General features: G+C 41.4%; 4 protein-coding genes across 5 annotated transcripts in view; 2 read left to right on the plus strand and 2 right to left on the minus strand.

The window, feature by feature from the left end:
• Positions 1-63: 63 nt before the first annotated feature.
• Positions 64-2,339, minus strand: LOC117142045 (serine/threonine-protein kinase RIO1). The gene is made up of 4 exons (XM_033305916.1): positions 2,242-2,339; positions 2,096-2,175; positions 714-2,036; positions 64-651 (listed from the first exon to the last, which is right to left on the minus strand). The coding sequence occupies exons 2-4, from the start codon at positions 2,153-2,155 to the stop codon at positions 274-276; spliced, it is 1,761 nt and encodes a 586-aa protein (XP_033161807.1). The 5' UTR covers positions 2,156-2,175; positions 2,242-2,339; the 3' UTR covers positions 64-273.
• A 246-nt stretch (positions 2,340-2,585) lies between these two features.
• On the plus strand, positions 2,586-3,623 carry LOC117142047 (DNA-directed RNA polymerase III subunit RPC8). The gene is made up of 3 exons (XM_033305919.1): positions 2,586-2,792; positions 2,850-3,332; positions 3,392-3,623. The coding sequence occupies exons 1-3, from the start codon at positions 2,682-2,684 to the stop codon at positions 3,518-3,520; spliced, it is 723 nt and encodes a 240-aa protein (XP_033161810.1). The 5' UTR covers positions 2,586-2,681; the 3' UTR covers positions 3,521-3,623.
• A 73-nt stretch (positions 3,624-3,696) lies between these two features.
• Positions 3,697-22,447, minus strand: part of LOC117142043 (F-box/LRR-repeat protein 16) — a 29,984-nt gene continuing 11,233 nt past the window's right edge. The window contains exons 3-6 of the mRNA XM_033305914.1: positions 21,883-22,056; positions 21,643-21,760; positions 7,810-8,005; positions 3,697-5,139 (exon numbers count right to left, since the gene is read on the minus strand). Of these exons, the coding sequence (XP_033161805.1) occupies positions 4,842-5,139; positions 7,810-8,005; positions 21,643-21,760; positions 21,883-22,056 (786 nt within the window). The 3' untranslated portion in view covers positions 3,697-4,841. The remainder of the gene's footprint in view (positions 5,140-7,809; positions 8,006-21,642; positions 21,761-21,882; positions 22,057-22,447) is intronic.
• LOC117142046 (mast cell protease 1A-like) lies at positions 5,150-7,469 on the plus strand. 2 transcript variants are annotated; one of them, XM_033305917.1, is made up of 7 exons: positions 5,150-5,230; positions 5,414-5,604; positions 5,672-5,717; positions 5,872-6,026; positions 6,080-6,663; positions 6,722-6,761; positions 6,821-7,469. In XM_033305917.1, exons 1-5 carry the CDS (start codon positions 5,187-5,189, stop codon positions 6,559-6,561), a joined length of 918 nt encoding a protein of 305 aa, XP_033161808.1. In that variant the 5' UTR covers positions 5,150-5,186; the 3' UTR covers positions 6,562-6,663; positions 6,722-6,761; positions 6,821-7,469. The 2 variants fall into 2 exon arrangements, with proteins under 2 accessions (XP_033161808.1, XP_033161809.1); XM_033305918.1 differs by lacking the exons at positions 5,414-5,604; positions 5,672-5,717 and having other exon boundaries at positions 5,156-5,230.

A 22,447-nucleotide genomic window follows, 5' to 3' on the forward strand; every position in this document is an offset into this window, starting at 1 on the left:
TAAGGCTGAAATAAATATGTAAGTCATTGACTTAAGATCTCCACTCGTAAAAACCAGCTATACTATTTATTTTACTACAAATACGAGTGAATACTCGTAAAGTAGTGGGTTTAATATTTGATTTATACCTGCGGCGATCCCCGCAGCCATTTGTTATAAGCTACATCGCTCTTTCATCTCATCATATACGATGCAGCTAAGTTACAAAACTTGCATAAAATATTTAGAACTTAAACTCACAGCTATGTATATTAATTCTATTCAGAAAAAATTCTATTTTTTCACGCTGCCCATTTTCTCCTTGCGTTTCTTCACGTGCTTTTTCACTTTAACCTTGCGCTGCTCGGCTTTCGCATCCTTGACGGCCTTTTTGCGAGCCTTTTTACTCTCCGGAGACTCCTCTCGTGGTCTTGCCGAATTCTTAAACTTTTTGGCATCTTCATCGTTGTCGTTATTCTGCGAGTCGTCTTCGTCCTCACTGCCGCTCGTTTGGGCCTCACTACCATCATCCTCTTTAGCGGTCGAGGATTGAAGCACGTCTGGCTTTTGCTGCACGTCCAGATCCGAAGTCAGACCAGTGATCTTTCCGTAGATGAGATTTTGCTGCACTCCTTGTTTGGCCTTGGCTACATCTCTCTCAAAATGACGCACCTAGAAGCGGAATACGGATTTGTAACGTGCCATTGGTTTTTAAAATCACTGCGCAAACATACCTCGTCCAACCTTTTGGGAATGTAGGTGTTCTGCCAAACAGCCTCATCGATCTTCTCCTGAGCCGAGATGGCGTCGAAATCGCGGTCCTTGATTCGCTCAGAGATGCGTTCCAGGCACTCCTCCATGTTATCTGTGGTTATAGTCTGATCGGTGATGAAATCAAAAAGTTCCTTTACCGTCATCGTTGCCACTGCCCGCTTTCGGAAGAACTCCGATATGTTGGTGCAATCCTTGCGCAGAAAGTCAAAGGAATGCGGATGATCGTGCTCCACTGATTGGCTTACATCGATAATGACCAGCTGACCATCCTGCAGCAGGATGTTAAACTCTGAAAGATCCGCGTGCACAAGACGACATTGGTTGTAGATGCGCCACATAATGACTACGCAGTCCCTGTACAACTCTCGAGCCTTTGAAGTGCTGAGCTCAACATCCTTAAGCTTTGGCGCAGGCCATCCGTCGCGACCGCAAAACCGCATGACCAGTACATGCGACCGTAGCAGGATTGGCTCCGGCACAGGAACGCCCGCGTTGCGCATTCGCAAGTAGTTCCGCATCTCCTTCTCCGCCCAGGTACGTACCATTTTGCGCGGATTGTGCTTGCAGTAGCCGTGCCGAAAGCGGAATTCGCCTGACACATATTTGTCGCGGTCCTTAAAGACCAGAATGGACGTCTTGTAGATCTTGATGGCGAACTCTTCTTCACCATTTTTTGAAACGGCATGGTAGACGTTAGCCTCTTTGCCCGTAGAAATGCAGCCGTTGATTTCCTGTATCATGCCGCGATTCAGCAGCTTGAAGAGTATCATCCGGGTACGCGGATCCATCACCTGTTCCGCAGTGGCTCGGTCGTGTTTGTCACGCACCTGGGTCCTATCGCGTCGATCGAAGTTCACCAGCCGGTTGGCCGCCTGCGCGCTCATATTCGTGGTGGGATCGTACTTTTCTACATTAATGCGGGCGGAGTAGCGTCGCAGCAGCTTTTCATTTGGTTGGTAGCTGCTGACGCGTTGTGAGCCACCAGATGCACCTCCAGCTCCACCGCCGGAGCCACCTCCACTGGCATTTGTTAGCTGCGGCTGGACGTGGAGCTTGTTAAAGCCCGTATAGGCCTCCTCATACGTATCGTAGTCATCTCCGACATCGTCGTAGTCCTCTTCATCGTATTCCTCTGGCTCTTCGTCCTCCGGCTCATCCTCTTCTTCGTTGGCGGTTGCTATAACTTGGGCCAGGTCATCGCAGTCGTCTTTGGGCGTCAGTTTAATATCTTTAAAGATCTCGTGCTTCAATGTGAGGTTCTTCAAGTCTTTTGTCCACTCGGACTAAAAAATCGAAAGGTGTAAGAAAGATTTCATTGTAAATTCAAAAGCACTTTGCTTACACTCCGCAGGTCTTCTTCGTCCTCCTCGGCGTCACTGTATTTGTGGCTGTCGTTGCTCATCGCGGGAAGCGCCGTAATTACTAACAAATATATAATTATTCGTTGTATTTATAAGGCAAAAGCTTTTAATGCGGTGCCAGACTTACATAAAGTTATTAAAGCCCAGAATTTCACAAATTTGTACAACCAGCCGCACGTGTTGCGAATGCCATTCACAAAGAAGCGTCGACATTGTTTTGGTATTTTCCTAAGATGGCTATATGCAGTAAGCAAATGTGCGTAAAAATATTAAAGCGATTTTTGTCTTGCCAAACGGGCTTATTAGCGAGCAAAAACATTATTTGTACTTTAATTTTTAACAACCAAATAAAAAGTAAAATAAAGCACTGGAAATCAGCTGGCTGAACAGCTGGCCGATAAGTTAGTTCGGGAGTACCCTATACGATATAAATTCATTTAATTAGTAGTTTTGGTATCTATTGCATGAGCATGTGGTCACACTACGGCTACACATGGTACTGCAGCTCACATTCAAAACAATGAACGAGCATTAGTTTGAAAGTGAATATTTCAACAATTTGGCGACATGTTCGTGCTGGCGGAGCTAAAGGACAATGTGAGGATTGCGCCGGACCAGTTCAATCTGAAGTTGGTAGACGCCGTGCGCGACGAGATCGACCGAAAGCTGGCCAATAAGGTTTGTAAGTTGTGACTTCCATGTGCACGTCCTGATTCTTGATTTTCTACGTGACAGGTCCTTCTTAACGTGGGATTATGCATTGCGCTGAAGGATATTGTTTCACTGAAGGATTCCATCATTCTGCCGGGAGACGGAGCCTCGCACACGGAGGTGCTGTTCCGGTATGTGGTCTTCCGGCCGATGGTGGGCACTGTGATTACCGGAAAGATTCGAAACTGCAGCCGCGAAGGAGTCCATGTGACACTTGGTTTCTTCGACGACATCCTCATTCCGCATGCTGCCCTGCAGCATCCCTCGCGCTTTGATGAGGCCGAACAGGCCTGGGTTTGGGAATATCCGCTCGAGGACGGTGCCAAGCACGATCTCTTCATGGACGTTGGCGAGCCCATCAAGTTCCGCGTATCACGGGAGATCTTCGAAGAAACATCGCCCATTGGACCGCCGAAAGCTGAGGCTCAGACTCAGCAGGGAGCTAGTACATCCGCTGCAGTTGCATCAGCTACCTCCCAAGAAGTGAAGACACCGTACAGGATTATTGTTAGTTATTTACCGCCCCTGATAAGAATCTGTATTTAACAAGTGCTTCTATCTTTTAGGGTGCCATTAACGAATCCGGCCTAGGCGTGCTCTCCTGGTGGGATCAGCAGGGCAAGGACGATGAGCAGGACGACGAGGAGGACGAAGAGTACGACGACGAAGATGGCGAGGGCGCATGCGAAGAATGATCCTGACGCCTAATCCATTGTATGATAGTTGCCACTAACATTAGGGTTAATAATTCGATTTAAGTTGAAGTCATGACTATAAAGATTGATTTAAGTCTGATTAGATCACAGCGTTTTTTTTTTTTTTGTTTTTTAGACTAGAGCAGATACCATACCATACCATAAAAACAATCAAATTCATTTTACCATTTATTTATTTTATCATGTACTTGTAGAGTTGTGTTCTTGTTGGTTTAAGACTGCAGTTTCCACCAATCGCCGTTTGCTTAATGTTCTGGATGAAACTCTCACATTGGAGTTAAAAACAAAGCATTTACATTAGGTTTGAGTGAGGGCTTTAGTTTAATGAGGAGAGCGGCTCTATAACGTAAGCTAGATATATAGAGTATCTTTTGACGGCCAGAAGTCGATTGTTTATGGTTCGCAATTGCATTTTGCAATTTGACAACAATTTGCTAAACATTATGTTAAATATTGACCTCATTGGTAGCGTGCTCATTATGTCACCTTAAAATACTTTCAGTAGCAGTAAGTTAATTACAGATTAGTCATATGGTACAATCGAAGTTAGGTTTCACTGGTCAGGGTATGCAAAAGTCTAGGATTTGTAAATTTCAATTGCAATTTCAATCTAAAGCTGATGGCAACTTTTGCACGTTTTCGCTAAACTCGTAAATATTTTCAAATATTCATCCTTTGTTGTTGTGTTGCTTCTTTGAACTAATGTAATTAATTGCATATTTTGATTCACTTGGTATGTTTTGTAATTTCTATTTGTTCTTTGTTCGTCTTTTGGGCGCAATGTTTGGTTTTCATTTTTTTTGACTTGGTTTTTCTCTGGTTTTCTTTGCTTTCAGTAGTATTTTACACGTAGTCTGCATGTTTAAATACAGCGAGAGTAGTAAATAAAACGTTCGTTAAAAACTACAATAATATAAATAATGTATATTTATAAATATAAATATATATTTATGTATATGTATATTAGACATATTGTATTGCATGTAAATAAATATCATCTTCGGGTCTTTTGTGGTACATCATCGTCTTAAACAGATCAACTTAACTAAGTTCCGTATCAAATCACAGCAGAAATCAAAATAAGTCTAAAACTATAAGGGATAGAGTACAGTGTTGACGGAAAGTTAAAGTCACATAGCACGCGAGGAACTTGCCGACTGGAGGTTAGGTGTACCAAACTAGCATGTTCGAGTGGTTCGCCGCATCGCTCCGAACCCGAAACCGAACCCAAACCGAACCGAACCGAAAATCAGTGCTCCGGGGATCCGTATCCGTCCATCCGATCATCTGCACCCATCGATTATTCGATGATCAGGCAGCGAGGCAGGTGCTCCTTCAGGTAGTCAAACAGCTCGTGCGACGCACCCGGGCAGTTGGTCAGTTCCAGCTCCTGCAGATGCCTCAGCTGGATCAGGCTGGACAGACCCGACGAGGTAAGCAGCGGACAGCCGGCCAGGGAAAGCACCTGCAGGTTCCTCATCGAGCACAGGTGCTGCAGTCCGAAGTCGCGCACCTGGGAGCACCAGCGCAGGAAGAGGGCGGTCAGCGATAGCATCGTGGAGATGTATCCCACGCCAATGTCCGTTATGTGCACACACCTGAAAGGATAATAGATAAATCTATTGTATAAATAGCTCGATGTAAAATGCGGAAACTCGCAGTTTTAGAGCATAAACAAAGGTTATACCAGTGAGTATATCTCAAATAATTAGATTAATTTATATTTTATATATGTATGCACATATAATACAAATACAAATGCTTGATAAATACAAAAATCTAAGAATTCGAATAACGAAACAGTTGATAAGAAATTCATATGAAAGAACCGGTCTCGCATTTTATGTTTCATTCGTTTTGTACCACGCGTAGAATGCAGTCATCTTTAGCTTGGATTCCCTTGTTCACTCTGCTCCTTGGCCACCTGGTTTCAGCCAAGCTTCTGGATGAATCCTGTGGAAATTCCAAGGAGCTGAGCAGGGCAGGATTACAGGCAGCTGCTTGGATGACAGCTGTCAGTAATGCCACGCATTTCCTGTGCGGTGGCACGCTGATTCACGAACGTTTGTATTAAATACATAATAAAACAATAAAACATTCTCAAATTTAATAATACAAATCCTTGATTAGGCATTGTTTTAACCGCTGCTCGGTGTATTGATCAACAGGTCAATCTGTAAGTATCCCCATATAATGTAGATAATGACATATTTTTTTTGAGGATTATCAGTCTTCGAAAAGCACAACTTTTATACCACTTTATCTTTAGTAAATATCAAATTTTAGTTGAAATTAAAGTTAAATTAAACTATTATTATTATTTATTTCAGATTTGTGGAATTGGGGGCGTACAATATTCCCGATGCTGACAGTATGAACTCTAGAATTCCGGTTTCCACAGCAGTTGTGCACCGCTTGTTCTCCAAATTACCCATCCAAAATGATATTGGATTGCTTAAGCTGTCGTACAGCGTAGTTTTTTCGGGTAAGTTGACAATTATATGGAATTGTGATAGCCGTAAAACCACTCATTCACAGACGACATTCACTCAACGTGCATAATTATGGATAAGAGAATCATGAGTTCCGTTCAGGCGATTCAAACCTTCAAGGCCTTTGCCTGGGCCCCAAAAAATCGAGGTTTGGAAAGCGAAAATCTGCACGCGCTTATCTTTCACAGGCTAAATCAAAGCGAGTGTAATATTAATCCCAGTTTGAATCAAATATGTGCTGGTGCCTCAGATGGAGAAACGAGTGGTCTCTATTATGGAAATCCGTTGACTAAAAGTGTCACTATTGCTGGAACTATCAAACGCGAAGTTCAGATCGGGATAGCGAGTTCTAGAAACCCAGACCGCAATGGACCTGTTGTATTCACAGACATTACATCCCATGTGGACTGGATTGCGGCCAATGTGGAGAGATTGAGTTTGGAGAACTCAGTGCAAAATGCAACAGAAGAAGCAGACATTTCAACCGGAAACTCAAATGCCGGAAGTCTTAGTAACCCGGACATATAAGTATATTGTATAAGGATTGTGGTGGCGATACCACAACATCGCTACAAATGGGCTTTGTTATTGGAATCAATTTCAACGCGAATGGAGTTTTTATCACTGAAAGTGAGTAATAGTTTCTAAAAATTAAAATAATTAAATTAATTGCCCTAATTTCTTCTAGATTTTTTTCTTACAATTGCCAGAGGCTTGCCACAAAAAGTGTAAGTAACATTAACTTGATTAATAAAATATGTAGACAAAGCTATATCTTTTTTTGTAGATATGTTCTACTGTTGGAAACAAATAAAACTATCAGCAATCGTCTTCCTGTCGATTCGATCATTAGACATGACAACTCAGGATATCATAAACATGATATAGCACTGCTCAAACTTAAGCAGCCAGTCACCTTAGGTAACTATTTCTCAGAAGGTATCAAGCCAATCTGCATGCTTCAGATGCTAAGGCATCAACTGGAGGTTGAATCTAGTGCGTCTTTAACCAGATTGGTACCAGAACTAAGTGAAAATCGCTTATTCATTACTGAGCACACTGTTGAGCTAATTAGTCACGAAGAATGTGCAAAGCAAATTAATGCAGAAATCGAACAGAATCAAGTTTGTGTCGCTGATTCTACCGGAAATACTAAGCCAAATTATTTGACAGGCGAGGTGTTGGGTAAAATTCTGATGTATTCGGCAAAGAAATGGGTTGCTCTGTTTGGCATTCTTAGTTATTCCACTTCAAATGTTCATGTTTATACAAATGTTATGAGTTATACGAATTGGATAGAGCAAACTGTGAAATCTTATTCATAACTGGCATTACCATTAAAAATGTTAAAAATGTAAAATGTAAAAAGCTGACTTGCTTTGCTTAGATTTTATTTGCAAAATGATAACTATTTTATTTGTACTACTTTACTTGGCAAGCGATGGAATAATAATTGTATAAATAATAAAATTAAAAATAAATATGTTTAAGGGTATGCATTTGAGATCAATCAATTGTTGTTTCTGATTTTAAAATAGTTCTGCTTTTTTTAGCGGCTGTGTTTATGGTTGCTCATAACTTAAGCGGGAAAGTCTGATGATTTTTTGTGTCTGCAACTCGCTGCAGTTTCCGAGGACTAATGGTTGCCCCTGGAGATGAGGTTGAGCTACTCGGCGACGGAAATTGAATTTTACTCATGAATAATTACGCAGCCGGTTGGTGAGGGGCAATGAGGAGACGCGACCTTGTGCACTGGCTCGGTGGACTGGTACTCACCTATCCAGCGTCAGCTCCTCCAGCTGGTTCAGATCACAGGCGATATACTCGAGCGAGGCGTCCGTGATGCGGGGACACCAGGACAGGTCCAGGGCGCGCAGCTTCTGCAGGTTCTCGGCAATCAGCTCCACTCCATCATCCGTCAGTTTGCTGCAGCCGGAGAGGCTCAGCACCGTGAGATGCGGCAGGGAGTGCACTGCAATTGGAGGAGAAAAACGGGCAGAGTTTGGCATTAGTTTTGGGGTATCAGCTGGGACTCCTTCGGCTCACGTAGACGCCTGCAGATGCTCCACTTTGCAGTGAGCACGTCCCAGGAAATGAGTCCTCTGGAGTTCGAATATAAGTATGTTGCTCTACTGAAGAGTTCAGTTGGCCCCCCCGTTTAAATCGAAATTTAAGTTTCACCCCGTTAAGTATACGCAGTGTTGGGTCGAAATGAAGATACATATAATATATAGTAATAAAAAAACTTAGCTGAGTGGTTGATAGAATAGATATGATGATAAATAGTTTACCCCCTGCTTAATTTAAGATGGCTTAAACAATTCAGCAGAACGTAAGCTTATAACTTATAATACAAGCGGAGTGGTAACTAGGCTTTGTGGTTACTCGGCAAAAACCAATTTACCTAAATCTGACTTGCTCCAGATTTGTTACTAAGCTGCATGCAATCTTGAGATAGACAAATGTGTCATGTATCTAATTACCACGGCTATTTAAAGCCCACAGCCTCGGCGGCTGTTCTACTTATTTAAACTGAGGCAGTTCCTCAGCTCGTTCCATTTATGTCGCCTTCGGTTTACCCTGTTCCACATTTTGCCATGTCATTTTCTGGCTTGTTTGTGCAGCTTTGCTCAACTCTCCTTTGCGAATCTGGGAGTATTTGTCAGTTCTGTGGATAAAGACACTACTAACCAGGTTTTGAGGGCTTGGCTTAAAGCATGAGAACTAAATTTAAAGAATATTCTTTTACAATATTTTTATATGTGGCCAGAAAGTCAAAGGGTTAACTGCGCCTGCTGAGCATGGATAACCAATAAAGGATAACTTGTGACCCATAAGGTGTGACGGTAGAACTGCAATTACCATCTGTAAGCCGCTTAGACTTTGCTAATGGGAATTAGCCATATTCTTTGGCCAAATATGTGAGGTGAACGAGTTTGGGGCACGTGCGGCGGCTGCGTAAACAAAGATAAGGCGCCCAAAGACAACAAACTTCCATGTGTTTGTGTTTGCGGGAAACTCCCATCCCCTTGCTACCCAAACACTTCATCCCTTGCCTGAAGTTAAAAGAAGTCGAAAAATGCATGGGTCCGGTTGACTAAGCCGCTTTGTATTCACTACGTACGAGTATGCAAGTGTGGGTGGGTAGTTGGCCCACTTTGGTTACCGACAGCTACTCAGAAACTTGGATACTTGCTAGGAGCAGCGGAGGAGCGCTCCTCTTGTCTGGCTTCTGACCAAAAAAACCACACGGCATACGCGAAGAGCTTTGAATTACAAAATATGCGCCAACTAGCGAATCCACACGAAGATAACCGCGATACTAGCTTCTGGGCCAAATGGAAAACTAACGCAAACAGCCATCTATGAATGGAGGAGGCCTATGAAAACTTAACACAAGCAACTAGCTCTGTTCGGCTGCTCTATTGACTTAACTATGGTGAAACGAGGCTTTTATGCGCTGTATATAAAGAGTTTTGAGTTTTTGGGGGAGTTTTGTGAAGTTTAAAAAGAACTGAAGCCCCATGATGGAAAAACGGATGAAAGGAGATTAATAGGCTATGCTTAATGCGGTTCAAAAACTGAATTCAAAGCTTGTTTGGAGTTGTTTTGCAGTACTTAAAGGGTTCTTTAATTGTACTAGTTAGTAATATTTTGAAATGTGCTTTCAGCATATATGTACATATACCATACATCAAGTTGCAACATTCTTGGAATTCCCTTTTCAAGGAGATCTTAGGTGGAGAAATGGAAAATCCGTTGCTCATGCATATTCAGTCGTAATTGAGGAGGCGGTGCTGCTGCTGCTGATGGGAGGGAAGCCACAGCAGTGACAATAACCGTAACGCTGACGACCAACTTGGCCAAGTTGCCATGCGACGCAGCTCCTCAAGGAGCTAACTGTAATTGTATCTATCAGGCGGCGGATGCAGTACAATCCGCAATGGCGAAGGCAACGGCGACGCCCCAAAAGCTAAAAACCGCAAAAAACATCCAACGACAAAGGCGCCTCTGTGCAAACAAACATCTAGTGCGTACAGTGCAGCCTCGGTAAGGTGAACCATGGACTAATAAATCATGTTGCAAAGCAAAATTCATACATTATACTGGGAAAAACTAAGATAACTTTAGGGATCGATACTGACTAAGCTAGAAGTTACCCAATTTGACTCTAAAGATAAGTGCGATTTAATGGGTTTCTACTGTACAACTGTTTATTTATACCCAGCACAGACGTAGCTACAGTTGCGATGCACTAAGTCGGCTGCCTCGTGATGGAAACTGTGATTAAGAGCCGCCGGCGACACTGGGCAGACCGCAATGCTGTGTGGGATTGGGGATAGTCCAGGTTGGAGCAGGGCGGGGCAGAAGAGGATCGATAGTGATCGCAGCCAGAGTGACATCGATTGAATTACACTCGGAGCGAGTTCAGAGCATGGGCATTAGCGTTAGAAGCCCCTCAGATCGCCCAGATCTTTCAGCGGAATCGTCGCTTATTTATCGCGCCTGCAATCATCGCTGAAATTCATTTCGTTATCAGCGCCCATCGATGCGCATCCGTCTCGTGATTCCTGATCCTCAGTTCTAATCCCTATCCGCAACTAGTTTTGAAACACCACCAAGTGCATTTTAATGTTAATATTGTTAGTTTTAGTGACAAATCCTGTGTTGCAGTTTCGTTTTGTGACCGACACTAACGGGTAATTGTTTGGCCAGCAGGATTACTCGTTTTTGCGATCACAAATCATGAAATTGCAGCAAAATGCAACAAAAATGTGGAACCAGTGAAAATATATAGAAAATAATAAGTTTTGTGTGCTTGCGAACTATAAGTTTGCATTCTAAGATGCATTAATCGAAAAAATTGTGAAAGAGTACAGTATTTATTAAATAAAGTTAAAAAAGAGTGCTGTCAAATTACAATAAATATTAAATACAAAGCAAACTTTTAAGGTATGTTGCATAATGTTATATATGTATATATTTATTTTTTATTAATTTGTATTTTCCTATATATAGCATTATTTACTGTGTGCAGTTTATTGATAAGGCAATTGAATGCCAAGCTAGTAAATATAAGTTAATCTTGATAATTTTACCCTGGCGAGTTCAAGAGAGAAATGCTGATTATAGAATAGGTCGTCAGAAATGAATGTTCAGTGATTGTAAGCTAGTGACGTTGGAACTTTTAACATGTAATCATGCCTTTAAATTTCATTTCTTGATTTCTTTAAATGATAACATTTCTATTCGGGCCAGTATCACAAATTCGTGGTAGACAGGAAAAACCAAATTATCAGCCGCCGAAGTTGGAAATGATTCATTCGTTCTATGAATAAATTGGGTTCATTTTCTGGGAATTTCCGGCGGATTAGGAGTTTGCATAGGCGACGTGAGCAGGGAAAATCCACCTGCCTGCTTGATATGGAAATGGAAATTCGCGCTTGACAAGACAACGCATCAAAAATAGTGGCCCAAATCGTGGGTTTATATTCTTCAGGCACACGCACTCGTTGAGACAGAGACAAGTGTCAATAGAAGGACATGGATGTGCGGAATGGAGCACGGAATGGAGAAATGTCAGGCAAACAACTTGTAACTTGTGTATCTATGAGATACATTTACATTTCCCATAACAACTAGCGACGTTTATGCGAGGCTCGTTTGCCATTCAGCCTCTGTTTTTTCAACTCACACTCAAAGCGCCACTTTCACCATTTTTCACACACAAAGAGTCATAAATATATATATATATATATATATATATTTTGGCTGTCCTTGTTGACGATTGGAACTTGGTTTTGCCCATTAACAAAAAGATTTCGACCATAAGGTTTCGATTGAACAATGGTTCAAACGATTATTTTTATACTTTTCTAAGAACCCATGTTCTATTATACAAAATATAAAGCAACCCAGTTCCAGTTTTGAAAAACCTTATATTCCTGGACTGGGACAACTCGCAAATTTCATGTTTATTGACAGCTCATGGCTCTCGACATGGCATTCATTCTGCTCATTTGGCGTGCCAACGATTTATATTGATTTTTTGGGTTATTTCACATACACATGTGGAAAGTTATGCTCACATAACGGTTAGCATTTGTTTATGACATTCATTTGATGATTGCTGATTTTTCAAATTGCCTCGTTTAGGTCCAATGGGGGAAATTGCATTTGCTCAAAGTTGCGTATGAGTGATATGAATATTGCGCATACGCACTGTATGATTGCACACTTATAGAAAAGTTTTTATTGCCCTCATTCATATATATTTATATATGGCTTTGGATTAATAATTTCAAATTTTAAATATGTTGCTCAACGAGATTTATTAAATAGGCCTTTAATGCTATAAATGAAATCTATTTAATATGTATTGCTTATTGGAGGTGCGAAGTGATTATTTAAACCATTTTAGGCCGAAGAAAATCAAATTTAAGCCGAATAGCAGACTCCGTCCAAGAAAATTGCAATTCATTCAAGCGAAGTCCAGCAAAGCTGCTTAAAGTTTAAGTTCAGTTGGCTGCCAGTGGCAGTGGACGTAGATGGCAGTCATTATGCCAATTACTCGGAAGTGGAGCAGGGGGACGGAGGTGGGGGGAATATGCCATGAAATTTCACTGTGGCAACAAAACTTTTACGAGTATATTAAATAAGGCAGCAGAACAGCAGAACCTGCAGGATGAAAGCATTTCAGCTTAATCTGCCACTGCTGAATCGAAACATACCAAAGTCGCTTTTCAGTTTCTCTGGAAATTTAATATTCGAAATGGTTTCTTCAAAGGAAGCGCAGTAAATAGCTCATTGTTCGGATACTTTGTCTCGAACACGATTTCCATGTCAATAAACACTTTATGAAATTTCGAATTGTTTATTTAAAATTATTCCAGGCATATAAGTCCGTCATTCATACAAAAGCCTGACAGAAAATTAATGAAAGATTCCTGGAATTTCTATTTGCTTCACAACAATTTCATTGTACTTTTTAGTATACTTTAATTTAAATTACGAATTAATAAATTAAATTAATAGACTTCGGCTGACAAGCGCGTTTGGAAGTTGAAGGTAATTAAATTAATTTTTCAGGGAATCCTTTAATGCTAGCAAGTTTAAGTTTTTCTCCACTAAAGATTGTAGGCAAATCTGCGCGGCTAAAATAAATCTTAACCAATTTCCCGGGCTGCCGGGAACTGAGGCTTAACCGCTTTGGGGTTTAAGTGGCCTGCCAATTACCGGCAAACTTTGAGGCCAAACAATGAGTGCGTAAATGAGCAGGGAAAGGTGGTACTGGGGTCAGAGGTCGCGGCTCGCGAACTGAGGCCCCTCGCGATAGGCAAATAATGTTCGAAACGTGCAGGCCTCATTAGGCTGCCACTCATTACTGTCGCCATGGAAATCGGGAAGTGGGCGGAAGGCGAAGGATGGGTGGGTGGCTGGAACTACCGCGAATCGAGATGAGGTTGCGCAATGGCAGATTAGCTCCCCTTCAAGTTTGCGGCTTTGAAGGAGTCAAGGGGTCGCAGCAATTCAAGAGACTGGAAGAATTAAAGCTGGCGGATTTAAAGGACCAAGGCAGGATTTTCTAGCATGAAATTGAAAGTTATATATGCTCACATAAACTAAAGAGAAGATTCCTGATTAAGGAAGCCCTAAGTTAATACGTAATGTAGTTGTTTAATATACTAAAAATATATATTCTTTAATCTTAACTATAAGCTATAACTGAAGCTTTTTGCTTACTAGTCCTAGGCATATTGCTACATATATATCCATCTAATGTGTTTCATAAATTCGGCTGATTTATTTCCTTCTAATGTTTTTATTTCTGCTATCTTTATATAACCATAAATCTCGCACTAATTTATGCAAACGATACAAAACAAATTTGCCACAAAGCTGAAGAAAGAAAATTGAAAGCGTGCCACAGCGAAATCAGCGAAAACAAGATTTAGCTATCATTGCAATTCTTTTGGCAAACTGACAAAACTCACTGCCGTCGAACGATTTCAATCAGAAATAATTTTGTATCTCTTACTTGCGACAAGGTTAGCTTGTCAAACCACTAATTGAGATAACTATGTTTGGGAAAATAAAAAAATATTTATGAATTGATTACTGGCTTTGAAAAAAACCTTAACAAATAAATGTAAAGAATTTATCTTCTTTGATTTCTTTAAGTCTGTAAATAGCAATTTTTTTGGCTATTGAAAACTCGAAATTTTAAATCTTTTAAGTAATATTTCTACTACTTGAACATGCTTAAAATAATAATTATCCTAAACTAAATTGACCTACAGAGACTTGTTTTGGAACATCTCCACTGAAGTGACTCTATAAAAAATGCATTAAAATCGCTCCGCTGGATTGTCGGCTAATGGTCCCCGTGTGCTGGATCCTTCCACAAGCCCCAGTGCTCTGTCAGCGAGAGTAGTTTTTCCCGCTTTTCCCACATTTTCCAGCATTTTCCACGCACAACATTTGGCGCAGACCACCGTGTGTGTGTGTGAATTTGATTGGCAGTGAGCCGTAGAGCTTCTAGGGTCCTCCCTTGTGACTTGGCTCACATCTTTTCCTGGCATTTGGAAAAGCGAAAAAAAAAGAAAACAGAAAATTGTTAACCCAGTTTCGTGCCCTGTTGTCTGTTCGCCTACTTTTCCGCTCTGCTTCTTGAGCATTTCCACTGAAAACTTTAATGACGTCAATTACTCCTGCCCCGTTGAAGTTAAATTGCTCCAGTTTGACTTAAGGATTGCCTCTTAATTGCTGGGAATCGGTGCAGCAGTTTAGTCCAATTTATTATTTGATAGCTAATTTGAGTTTGAATTTAAGTAAACAACAACTTGTAACTGCCATTATTTAGCACAATGCACTCTCTTTAACTCACATAAACAAATTTAAAACCATTTGTTTCATAAATGTAGTCGAATTTATTGCTATTTGAGTTGAATACTAAAATGAAAAGTTTTCCTGTTTTAAAGCCTTTTAATTGGTAGCTTGCAATTGGGTCAGCAAATGCCATAAATTTGTAGTCAACGCCTTTTCACCCATATAGCAAATGTAGAAAGTCTGGTCAAAATTAGCAAGTAGCATGTCCTGTCCCACTTTCCTCATAGTCCGGTGAAAGTGACACAAAGTCCCCTCCCAGATGCCACTTTCTCTGCAGGATGGTGGGCTAATCCCGCCCAGCAATGGCCGGTATAAATAGAGACTTGAAAGCAAAGTTGTCGGCGAAATATGACAACATCATCAACATGAAATTCAGCAGCCTGATGAGATGGCCACCACTGGGAGTTAGCTTGTGTGTGGGCTTTAATGCATTGACGGTAAGTAATTTTCCCTCATACTCTTGTGCTTGATTTTCCGGCTTGCGTCATTGCGTGCAAGCATTTCCCACGTAGTTTCGAGTGCGTGTGGCAGACTCAGCTGACATCAAATGCAATTAAAATTGAATTCCACTCAGAGCCCACACACACAAAGGCTTTTCAGCCCTTTTTTGCCGTCAAACTTGCTGCATGTGGCAGCCTCTCAAATCGCATTACATAAGCCAGCAATTATGTTCCTTGTGCGCTGGCCCTCAACTTTGAACTTGCATGTGTTTGCATTCAAGTTGATGTTATGTGCGTATACACTATACACTACCCAGTGTGTGTGGCATGGAAATTCAGGGAAAATCTTTCGGAAGCGAAGTGCAAAACAAAAGTGTCCTTGCCCTCCATCTCAGTCTATCCAACTCGGATGGAAATGCATGTGCATTTTATATTTATATTTCATTTGGTTTTGGGGCCTGCTCTTGGCAGTTTCATTAGTTATTTATTTTCCCAGCATGCTTCTATTGAATAGCAAATCTAAGCTGCTTACTGCTAGGGTTTTAGCCATTTAAATACATTCTTTGCTGTATTTTGATTGTGTACGGATTTTTAAACATTTTTTAATTGTATGTTTAGACCAAGTTTGCTAAGAAACTTATTTCAACTAAGTTTCAGACAGATTTCCGTAAGCTCCAAAAATTTAAGAAGCTGCATTTAATTATATTAAATTGCTGAGATTGCACTTTCTATATCGTATGCACTGCACTTTAGATATTCCTTAAATCGCGCTGGTTTGTGCGAATTACGTTAAGTTCAAGGTCACTGCCAGCTGACAATTGATCGACAATTTGGCCAAATACCCAGTGCTCGGGGGGGAAATGCGTGCCGGGGGAACGACGGCATTGCCCCCCAAAGAGCTTTCACAAAAATAAAGTTAATTAAAAATTGTTTAGCGCGAGGGAAAGAGAGAAAGATAAAAAGAGAAAGAGAAAGAGCGCAACACAGGAGCAACATCGAGTGCCTTGAAAATGCAAATGTAATTAAATAAACACGACACCCGACGGACGCCCATCAGCATGGGTGGCTCTTGGTCCCAACCGCGACTAGGATTAGATGGGCAAAGGCGAACCGGGGAACACGGAATTCCTACAGCATCGACCCCATCCCCAAAAAAGGGGAGGAGCTTTATCAATTTTAGGGTCTCGGGCGGACAGCTGGCGGATGCTGCTGGCTGAATAAGATGAACACGATGCCTCGGCGAGCAGGAATTTTGTCATTGCCAAAGGCAACGAGGGTAAGAAAATACGGCAGAGGTAAATAAAGAAATTCCCCCTGCTAACAAATTCAAGATTTTGCCACATTTTACTTAACTTTTTAACATCTAGAACTAGAATGAATGTTCAAAATATGTTGAAAGTTGGCAACAGATTCTCGCTAATAATAATTGCTAGGCCAATTATGAATAGTGGGGCGAACAAACTACTCAATATTATATTATTTAAATAAATATCAAGCCCAAATATTCTAGATCTGATTTTTACTTTAATATATAAACATATTATTTATATATAACAAATATTGATACAAATTGATGGTCTGCATCCCACTGTAGCTGCATCGTGAGCACTTACAAAGTGCTAGACAAACAGATTGAGTGGCAATTCACTCTAAATTTGGGGATGGCCAAAAGGAATCGAGGGGTGCATATGCTAGCTGCTTCTGGCTTGCTGCAGTTTGTGGTTAAATTGATGGACATGTCGCTTTCGCGTCGACAACTGCAATTGTTCAGGCGGGAAACGAACCGCAACCATTTCATTAGCAGTGCAACCAGCATTTCAGCCAAGATCCCAACATTCAGGCACTTGGCAATGAAATGGCTTCGACTCCAAAGGCGTCTTGAGTGGGGGTCAGGAATATATACATGTCAAACTTCAAATATAAGGAAACTTTACCGAAAGTTTAAACTTAAATCAATTTAAGAAAATATCAAATTTGCCATATTTATGTTTTATAATTTAAAGAAACTGGCATGAATCTGTGTTGTACGCTCGCAGCAATTTGTGGTAAATATTTAATTTGCATAAATTGTAGACCATCAATGAATAAACTACATTCGTTAAATATTCACATTGAACATTTGCCTGCTAATGGATACACCCCTGTTTTATTCACCAGCTGTTTATGCTATTCACATTGAGCGAAAAGCTTCTAGATTCAGGTACATGAATTTGATTTGTCGCCGGACACGAGGTTTGTAGTTGCCTCAATTCATTATTTCTTCGCGGGATCTGCTAAATGAAAGGCGGCATTTCTGTTGACACTGTTAATTAATGGGGGATTAACTTGTTCATTGTTTCGCTTACATTTCGCCACTCGCAATTCGCTATTCGCAGTGTTCGCTTTGCTCACGTGCGAACTCATAAATCACGCATACGCCCGGTTGAACGACCTCGTCGCCAATTAACGACGCAGCCAACAAGGGCGTCCTGTCAATGTGTCAGCCAGTCATTCAGTCAGTCAGTCTGCCAGTCGCGCTTCCGGTTCCGCCTGCGGAACGGATTGCGTGCCAAATGATGTGTCACCTCGCATTCAAATCCCGAAGTAGCAACTAAAGCCACATGTCCTAGCCAAAAAAAAGCGGAACCTCTCACGGAGAAAAATAGCAGATAAATTGGACAGCTGGTCAAAATTGGACAGCACCTATTTATTTTCTGTGCTCGTTATGGTGTATTGAGAAATATATGATAAATATATATTTTTCATAAATAAATATATACATTTTGTAGATATTTACCACCAATGAGCAATAAACATAAAGTTAAGTTACTTTTCCAGCTTTTAAAATTTGAAAGGTTATATAATGCTGTTAGCTTTTTATATTTCATATTAAATTCTGACATTTAAATGAACAAAATACACAATTTCGCTCCAGTGCTGGTCCATAGAAATGACATTGGCCGAGTGCCAACGGAGTCAGGAGACCTTCGCTGTCTGCTGTGAGCGGAGCCATCACTATCACTCCGTGCCAGAACCTGGAGCCTGGCCCAATTCAATTAGATGCCAAATGCAATTAGCTAAATGGCTTCTCGATGTTGTGATAAGCACCCACCGGCACTTACTCCCCGTTGGCTCCTGTCGCAGCAGTTTTCATGGCCGCCGGGCTGCGGAAGCGGAGGACTTGTGAGTTGGGAGTTGTTATTAAAAGTTTTGCCACCGCCGGGGCCAGAGTTCAGCATCAGGCAGCTGAAAACTGCAAAACTGAAAACTGAAAACTGAAAGCTGAAAACTGTTAACTGCGAACGGGCTTAGCCAACTTCTGACAACGGTTTACAACTGCATAAGGTTGCGCTTTAAATGCGAGTTCTAAACTTAAGCAAACTTTGGCTACCACATTGCGTCAGTCAGGCAATAAAGCTGGCTTACACTGTAATAAGATATATATAATCAAATATAGAAGTTTTATCCATTGAAAGTAACTTTTGCTTTAAAATTAAACTGAAATGTGCTGGAAATGCAAACGGAATTAATTATGTTCAACGATTAATGTGGATATAAATAAATGATTAAAACGTCCCTCGCGTATTGAGTGTTAAGGGTTTTCGAGGCCACTGAATGGCTATTAATTAAACATGCATTTCCGGAATGCGGTCACTTGAGTTAAATCGTAAAATAAATACTCGTTATTTTGTTCTCTTCCCTTTTTTCTGATTTTTATTTATGCTTGCTGGGCAAATAGTTTATGATTGGGCTGCAATTTATACAAAATGCCGCCATTAAATATGGCGCCTATTTGCTTTTGTCCTCACGATTCCTAAGCCACGCCCCCACCTTCCACAACGCCCTAAGCAAACACAAACAAACAGACAGACAAACAGACAGACAGTCAGACAGACAGACGGAACGAAGCCAATCTTTGGTTTACGGGGCGGATGTGTAATATGCTTTGCCTACTTTTGTTACTGGCTTTTTGGGCCTTTGATGCTCCTTCATCCATCAAAATGTTTGCAGACACACAAAATATGCTCAGCACAACGGTTGTTTACATGTGTTTTAATATTTTGTAAATATTGCTATTTCCCTAAGCTGGAATTTAGGCTGTAGTTATGCTGTTTATGTTTAAACTCTTTAAACAAGAAGCTTATGTTTATGATGGTAAGTTATTCGCCATATTAAAGGAGCTGACATAAAAGGACTAAAGGGGTAAACTGTACACAGCAAAATTTATAACATTTTTTCTTTTTTATATATGCCTAAATTTCATTTAGTTTAATGTAAACAAATTTAGTTATATTTTAGCTTGCACATTCACATGTTTTAAATCACCTTACTTATACCTTTCTCTTATCCCTATTTATATACAACATTCTGAATAGATTCCGCTGCATTTTCTTTCTAGGTGCATCTGCGCAAATCACTGTCAGTGGCATTATCCCACCATATCCTCCAGGGCAAACCTGCGACTGCCGCCGCATCTCGATGATCAGTGAACTGCAATAATTCGATTTCGATGCGCAGCTCTGCAGCTCTGAAATCTGGCTGGTTAACTGCTGAAGCCGTAGGAGCAGGAAAATGCAGAGGAAAGCCGGAGGGCGGGAAAACCGAGGGAAATCGAGGTGGCCCATCTACCTGGGGCGCCTGCATCAACCGGCATCTTAATTTGTGGCGCAATGCATGACGAGATGGGGGCAGAAAGGCTGCCATCGCCTTTGTTGATTGCGGAAGAGGCAGGGCAGGAATGGTTGGCAAAGAAAATGACGTGCCATGAAATTGATTGCAAAGTTTTCCCCCTTCCACCCGCTTCCCAGAAAAGCCAGCTCCCTTGAGCGAGCTGAAGAGCCAGCTCCTGGAACTCGGGACTCAGGTGGGCGTCGTCAAAGGTCAAAGCGGTGTGCATAGGCAAGACAGCGCAGCGCAGCCAGCCAACCTGCGACCCTTAACCCTGCTCAAGTGGGGGGAGGGTGGGGTTTATGTTTGCCAGCCCTGTCGATCGCATATTAAATGAGTTTACGTTCTGGCGCCTCAAAAAGCCCCTGAGCACGCCTTAAAATTGCTCAGCTCCGAGGCGATGTGCACGTCAATTAAAGTGGTTTACGGCCAAGTTTATCCGGAGGATGTGTTCCAAGAAAACGGCGCAAGTTCCTTGGGGCTTGGGAAAATTCCTACTTTACAGCATATCACACTCGCAAATATGGGCTGTAATAAAGGTGACTAGCTACAGCCTAGCATCATTTAATATTTGAACTTTAGAGCGACCTTTCTCAAGTGATATTTAATATGGTAATGCTATCTGTAATCACAATTGACATTAGGTGAAAGTTGGTGTGGATTTCACGCTTTAAAAATCAAAAATATGTAAAATATAATCTTCATAACTTTTCTTAGCTTTTCCGCTGCTTTAAACCAATTTTTATTTAAATTTTGTACTAAGCCGCCGCAAAAATAATTTCGTTATACAACTTTTCACATTTTGTGTTTGCTTTCTACTTCCTATGGCCAAAACGAGGAGCTCTTGTGGGGCTGGACCCTGCCAATTTGCGAGTGACAAGGGTTCTTTGGCGACGTTACGTCAAAAGGATGTAAAAATAGCTGCTTACTCTGTTGGCCAGGAAACAGAATCGCACAAAAAGTGTCCCACAAAAAGTTTCAATTAGTTGAGTGCAATGTTTAGACAAGATGACGAGGTCCCACAGACACCCTATATTTTTTTTTTCGGAAGCAGGACAATCCCGTGCGGACTAGGAGGACTCCCTAGCCCCCAGCACGGCCATTTTATTTGCAATATGATGTTCGCATTTCTCCTACAACTCGTGCTCCGTTTGGCATACTCCCGGAGGATATTCTGAACAGCTTTTTTGGAACACTATCAGCACGGCTGGAAGGAGCAACATTACTCGCCGCCACTCGGTCATCCTCAATGCTGGATTAAACATTATTACCGATGGAGGAGCTCAACCAAACTGAATTTGTTGTGTAACGAAAGGCTTTCAATTTCCCATCGATAATTAATTTTACGGATATTATTTACGAGCAACAATTACGTTATACGGTGCAAGACATTTTAATATATTTAAGCATAATTTCCATTATTTGTAGATCTTTTGTTTGCGATATATCTTCGAAATAATCCCCATTTCCTTTCGCCGAATTAAATATCATTCAGGACCCTTCAGAAACCCATGTGATATTTTTTTATAAAATTTTTGTCCGTGCAATTTGTGGGACAAATTGGATCCGCCCGCCCCCTCCATTCGATCCACATGTTATTTGATTAATTGGCAGGGGGCAGAGTGTCGCTTACCGATATTAACGATGCCATGGTTGGTTAGTTCCCAGCACGACTGCAGTCGCAGGATGCTGAGGCTGTGGCTCTGTTTGGGCGAGAAGTAGCCGAGTGCCGCATCCGTGACGTGGTAAGCCTGTTGAGGGGCGGAAGGAGATTCAATTAATTCGATACGGGGTGCGGCGGGGGGTGAGTGGGGGAGGGTGGAGGAGGAGCAGCTGTAGGAGCTGCGGCAGATCCCCATCAATCTGAACTTGCCTGCAGCGAGAACTCGTAGAGGGAGGGCAGGAGCTGGGCCACCGCGCCCACCGCCTCGTCCGCGATGTTGATGCAGTCCGCCAGTGACAGGGATACGATTCGGGGCGTTAGACACGCCCACAGTCCCGCCTCGGTCACCTCGTTGCAGCCAGCCAGCTCCAGTTCAAACAAACTCTGCAATTTAAAAGGAATTGGTTATTGCAAGGACACTGTTCGCAAAGGATTTTATTAAAAATATTACGCATCTACTCTAATATGTGTATTCAATTTATAAAGTCCTAATAAGTTCGACTAATAAGTTATGAATCGACAAAATAAATTGTGTGTTCCCTGAAATGCCATTCTAAATAAATAAAATTGATTAAATTAAGTCAGACTAATATAAACGATTCGATATTAATTCACATTACACAAGCGAAAACCAAAAAAAACCACTTGTAAACAAATGTTTTGCATGGAAATAATTCAAAAAACGTCCTTGAACTAAAGTTTTTCAAAATTCCTGAACAAAAATGTAATAATTCTTCAAATATATTTTCAAAGAACTTTTATTCAACAAGAGGTG

Source organism: Drosophila mauritiana, chromosome 3L (assembly GCF_004382145.1).
Source record: "Drosophila mauritiana strain mau12 chromosome 3L, ASM438214v1, whole genome shotgun sequence".
NCBI lineage: Eukaryota > Metazoa > Arthropoda > Insecta > Diptera > Drosophilidae > Drosophila > Drosophila mauritiana.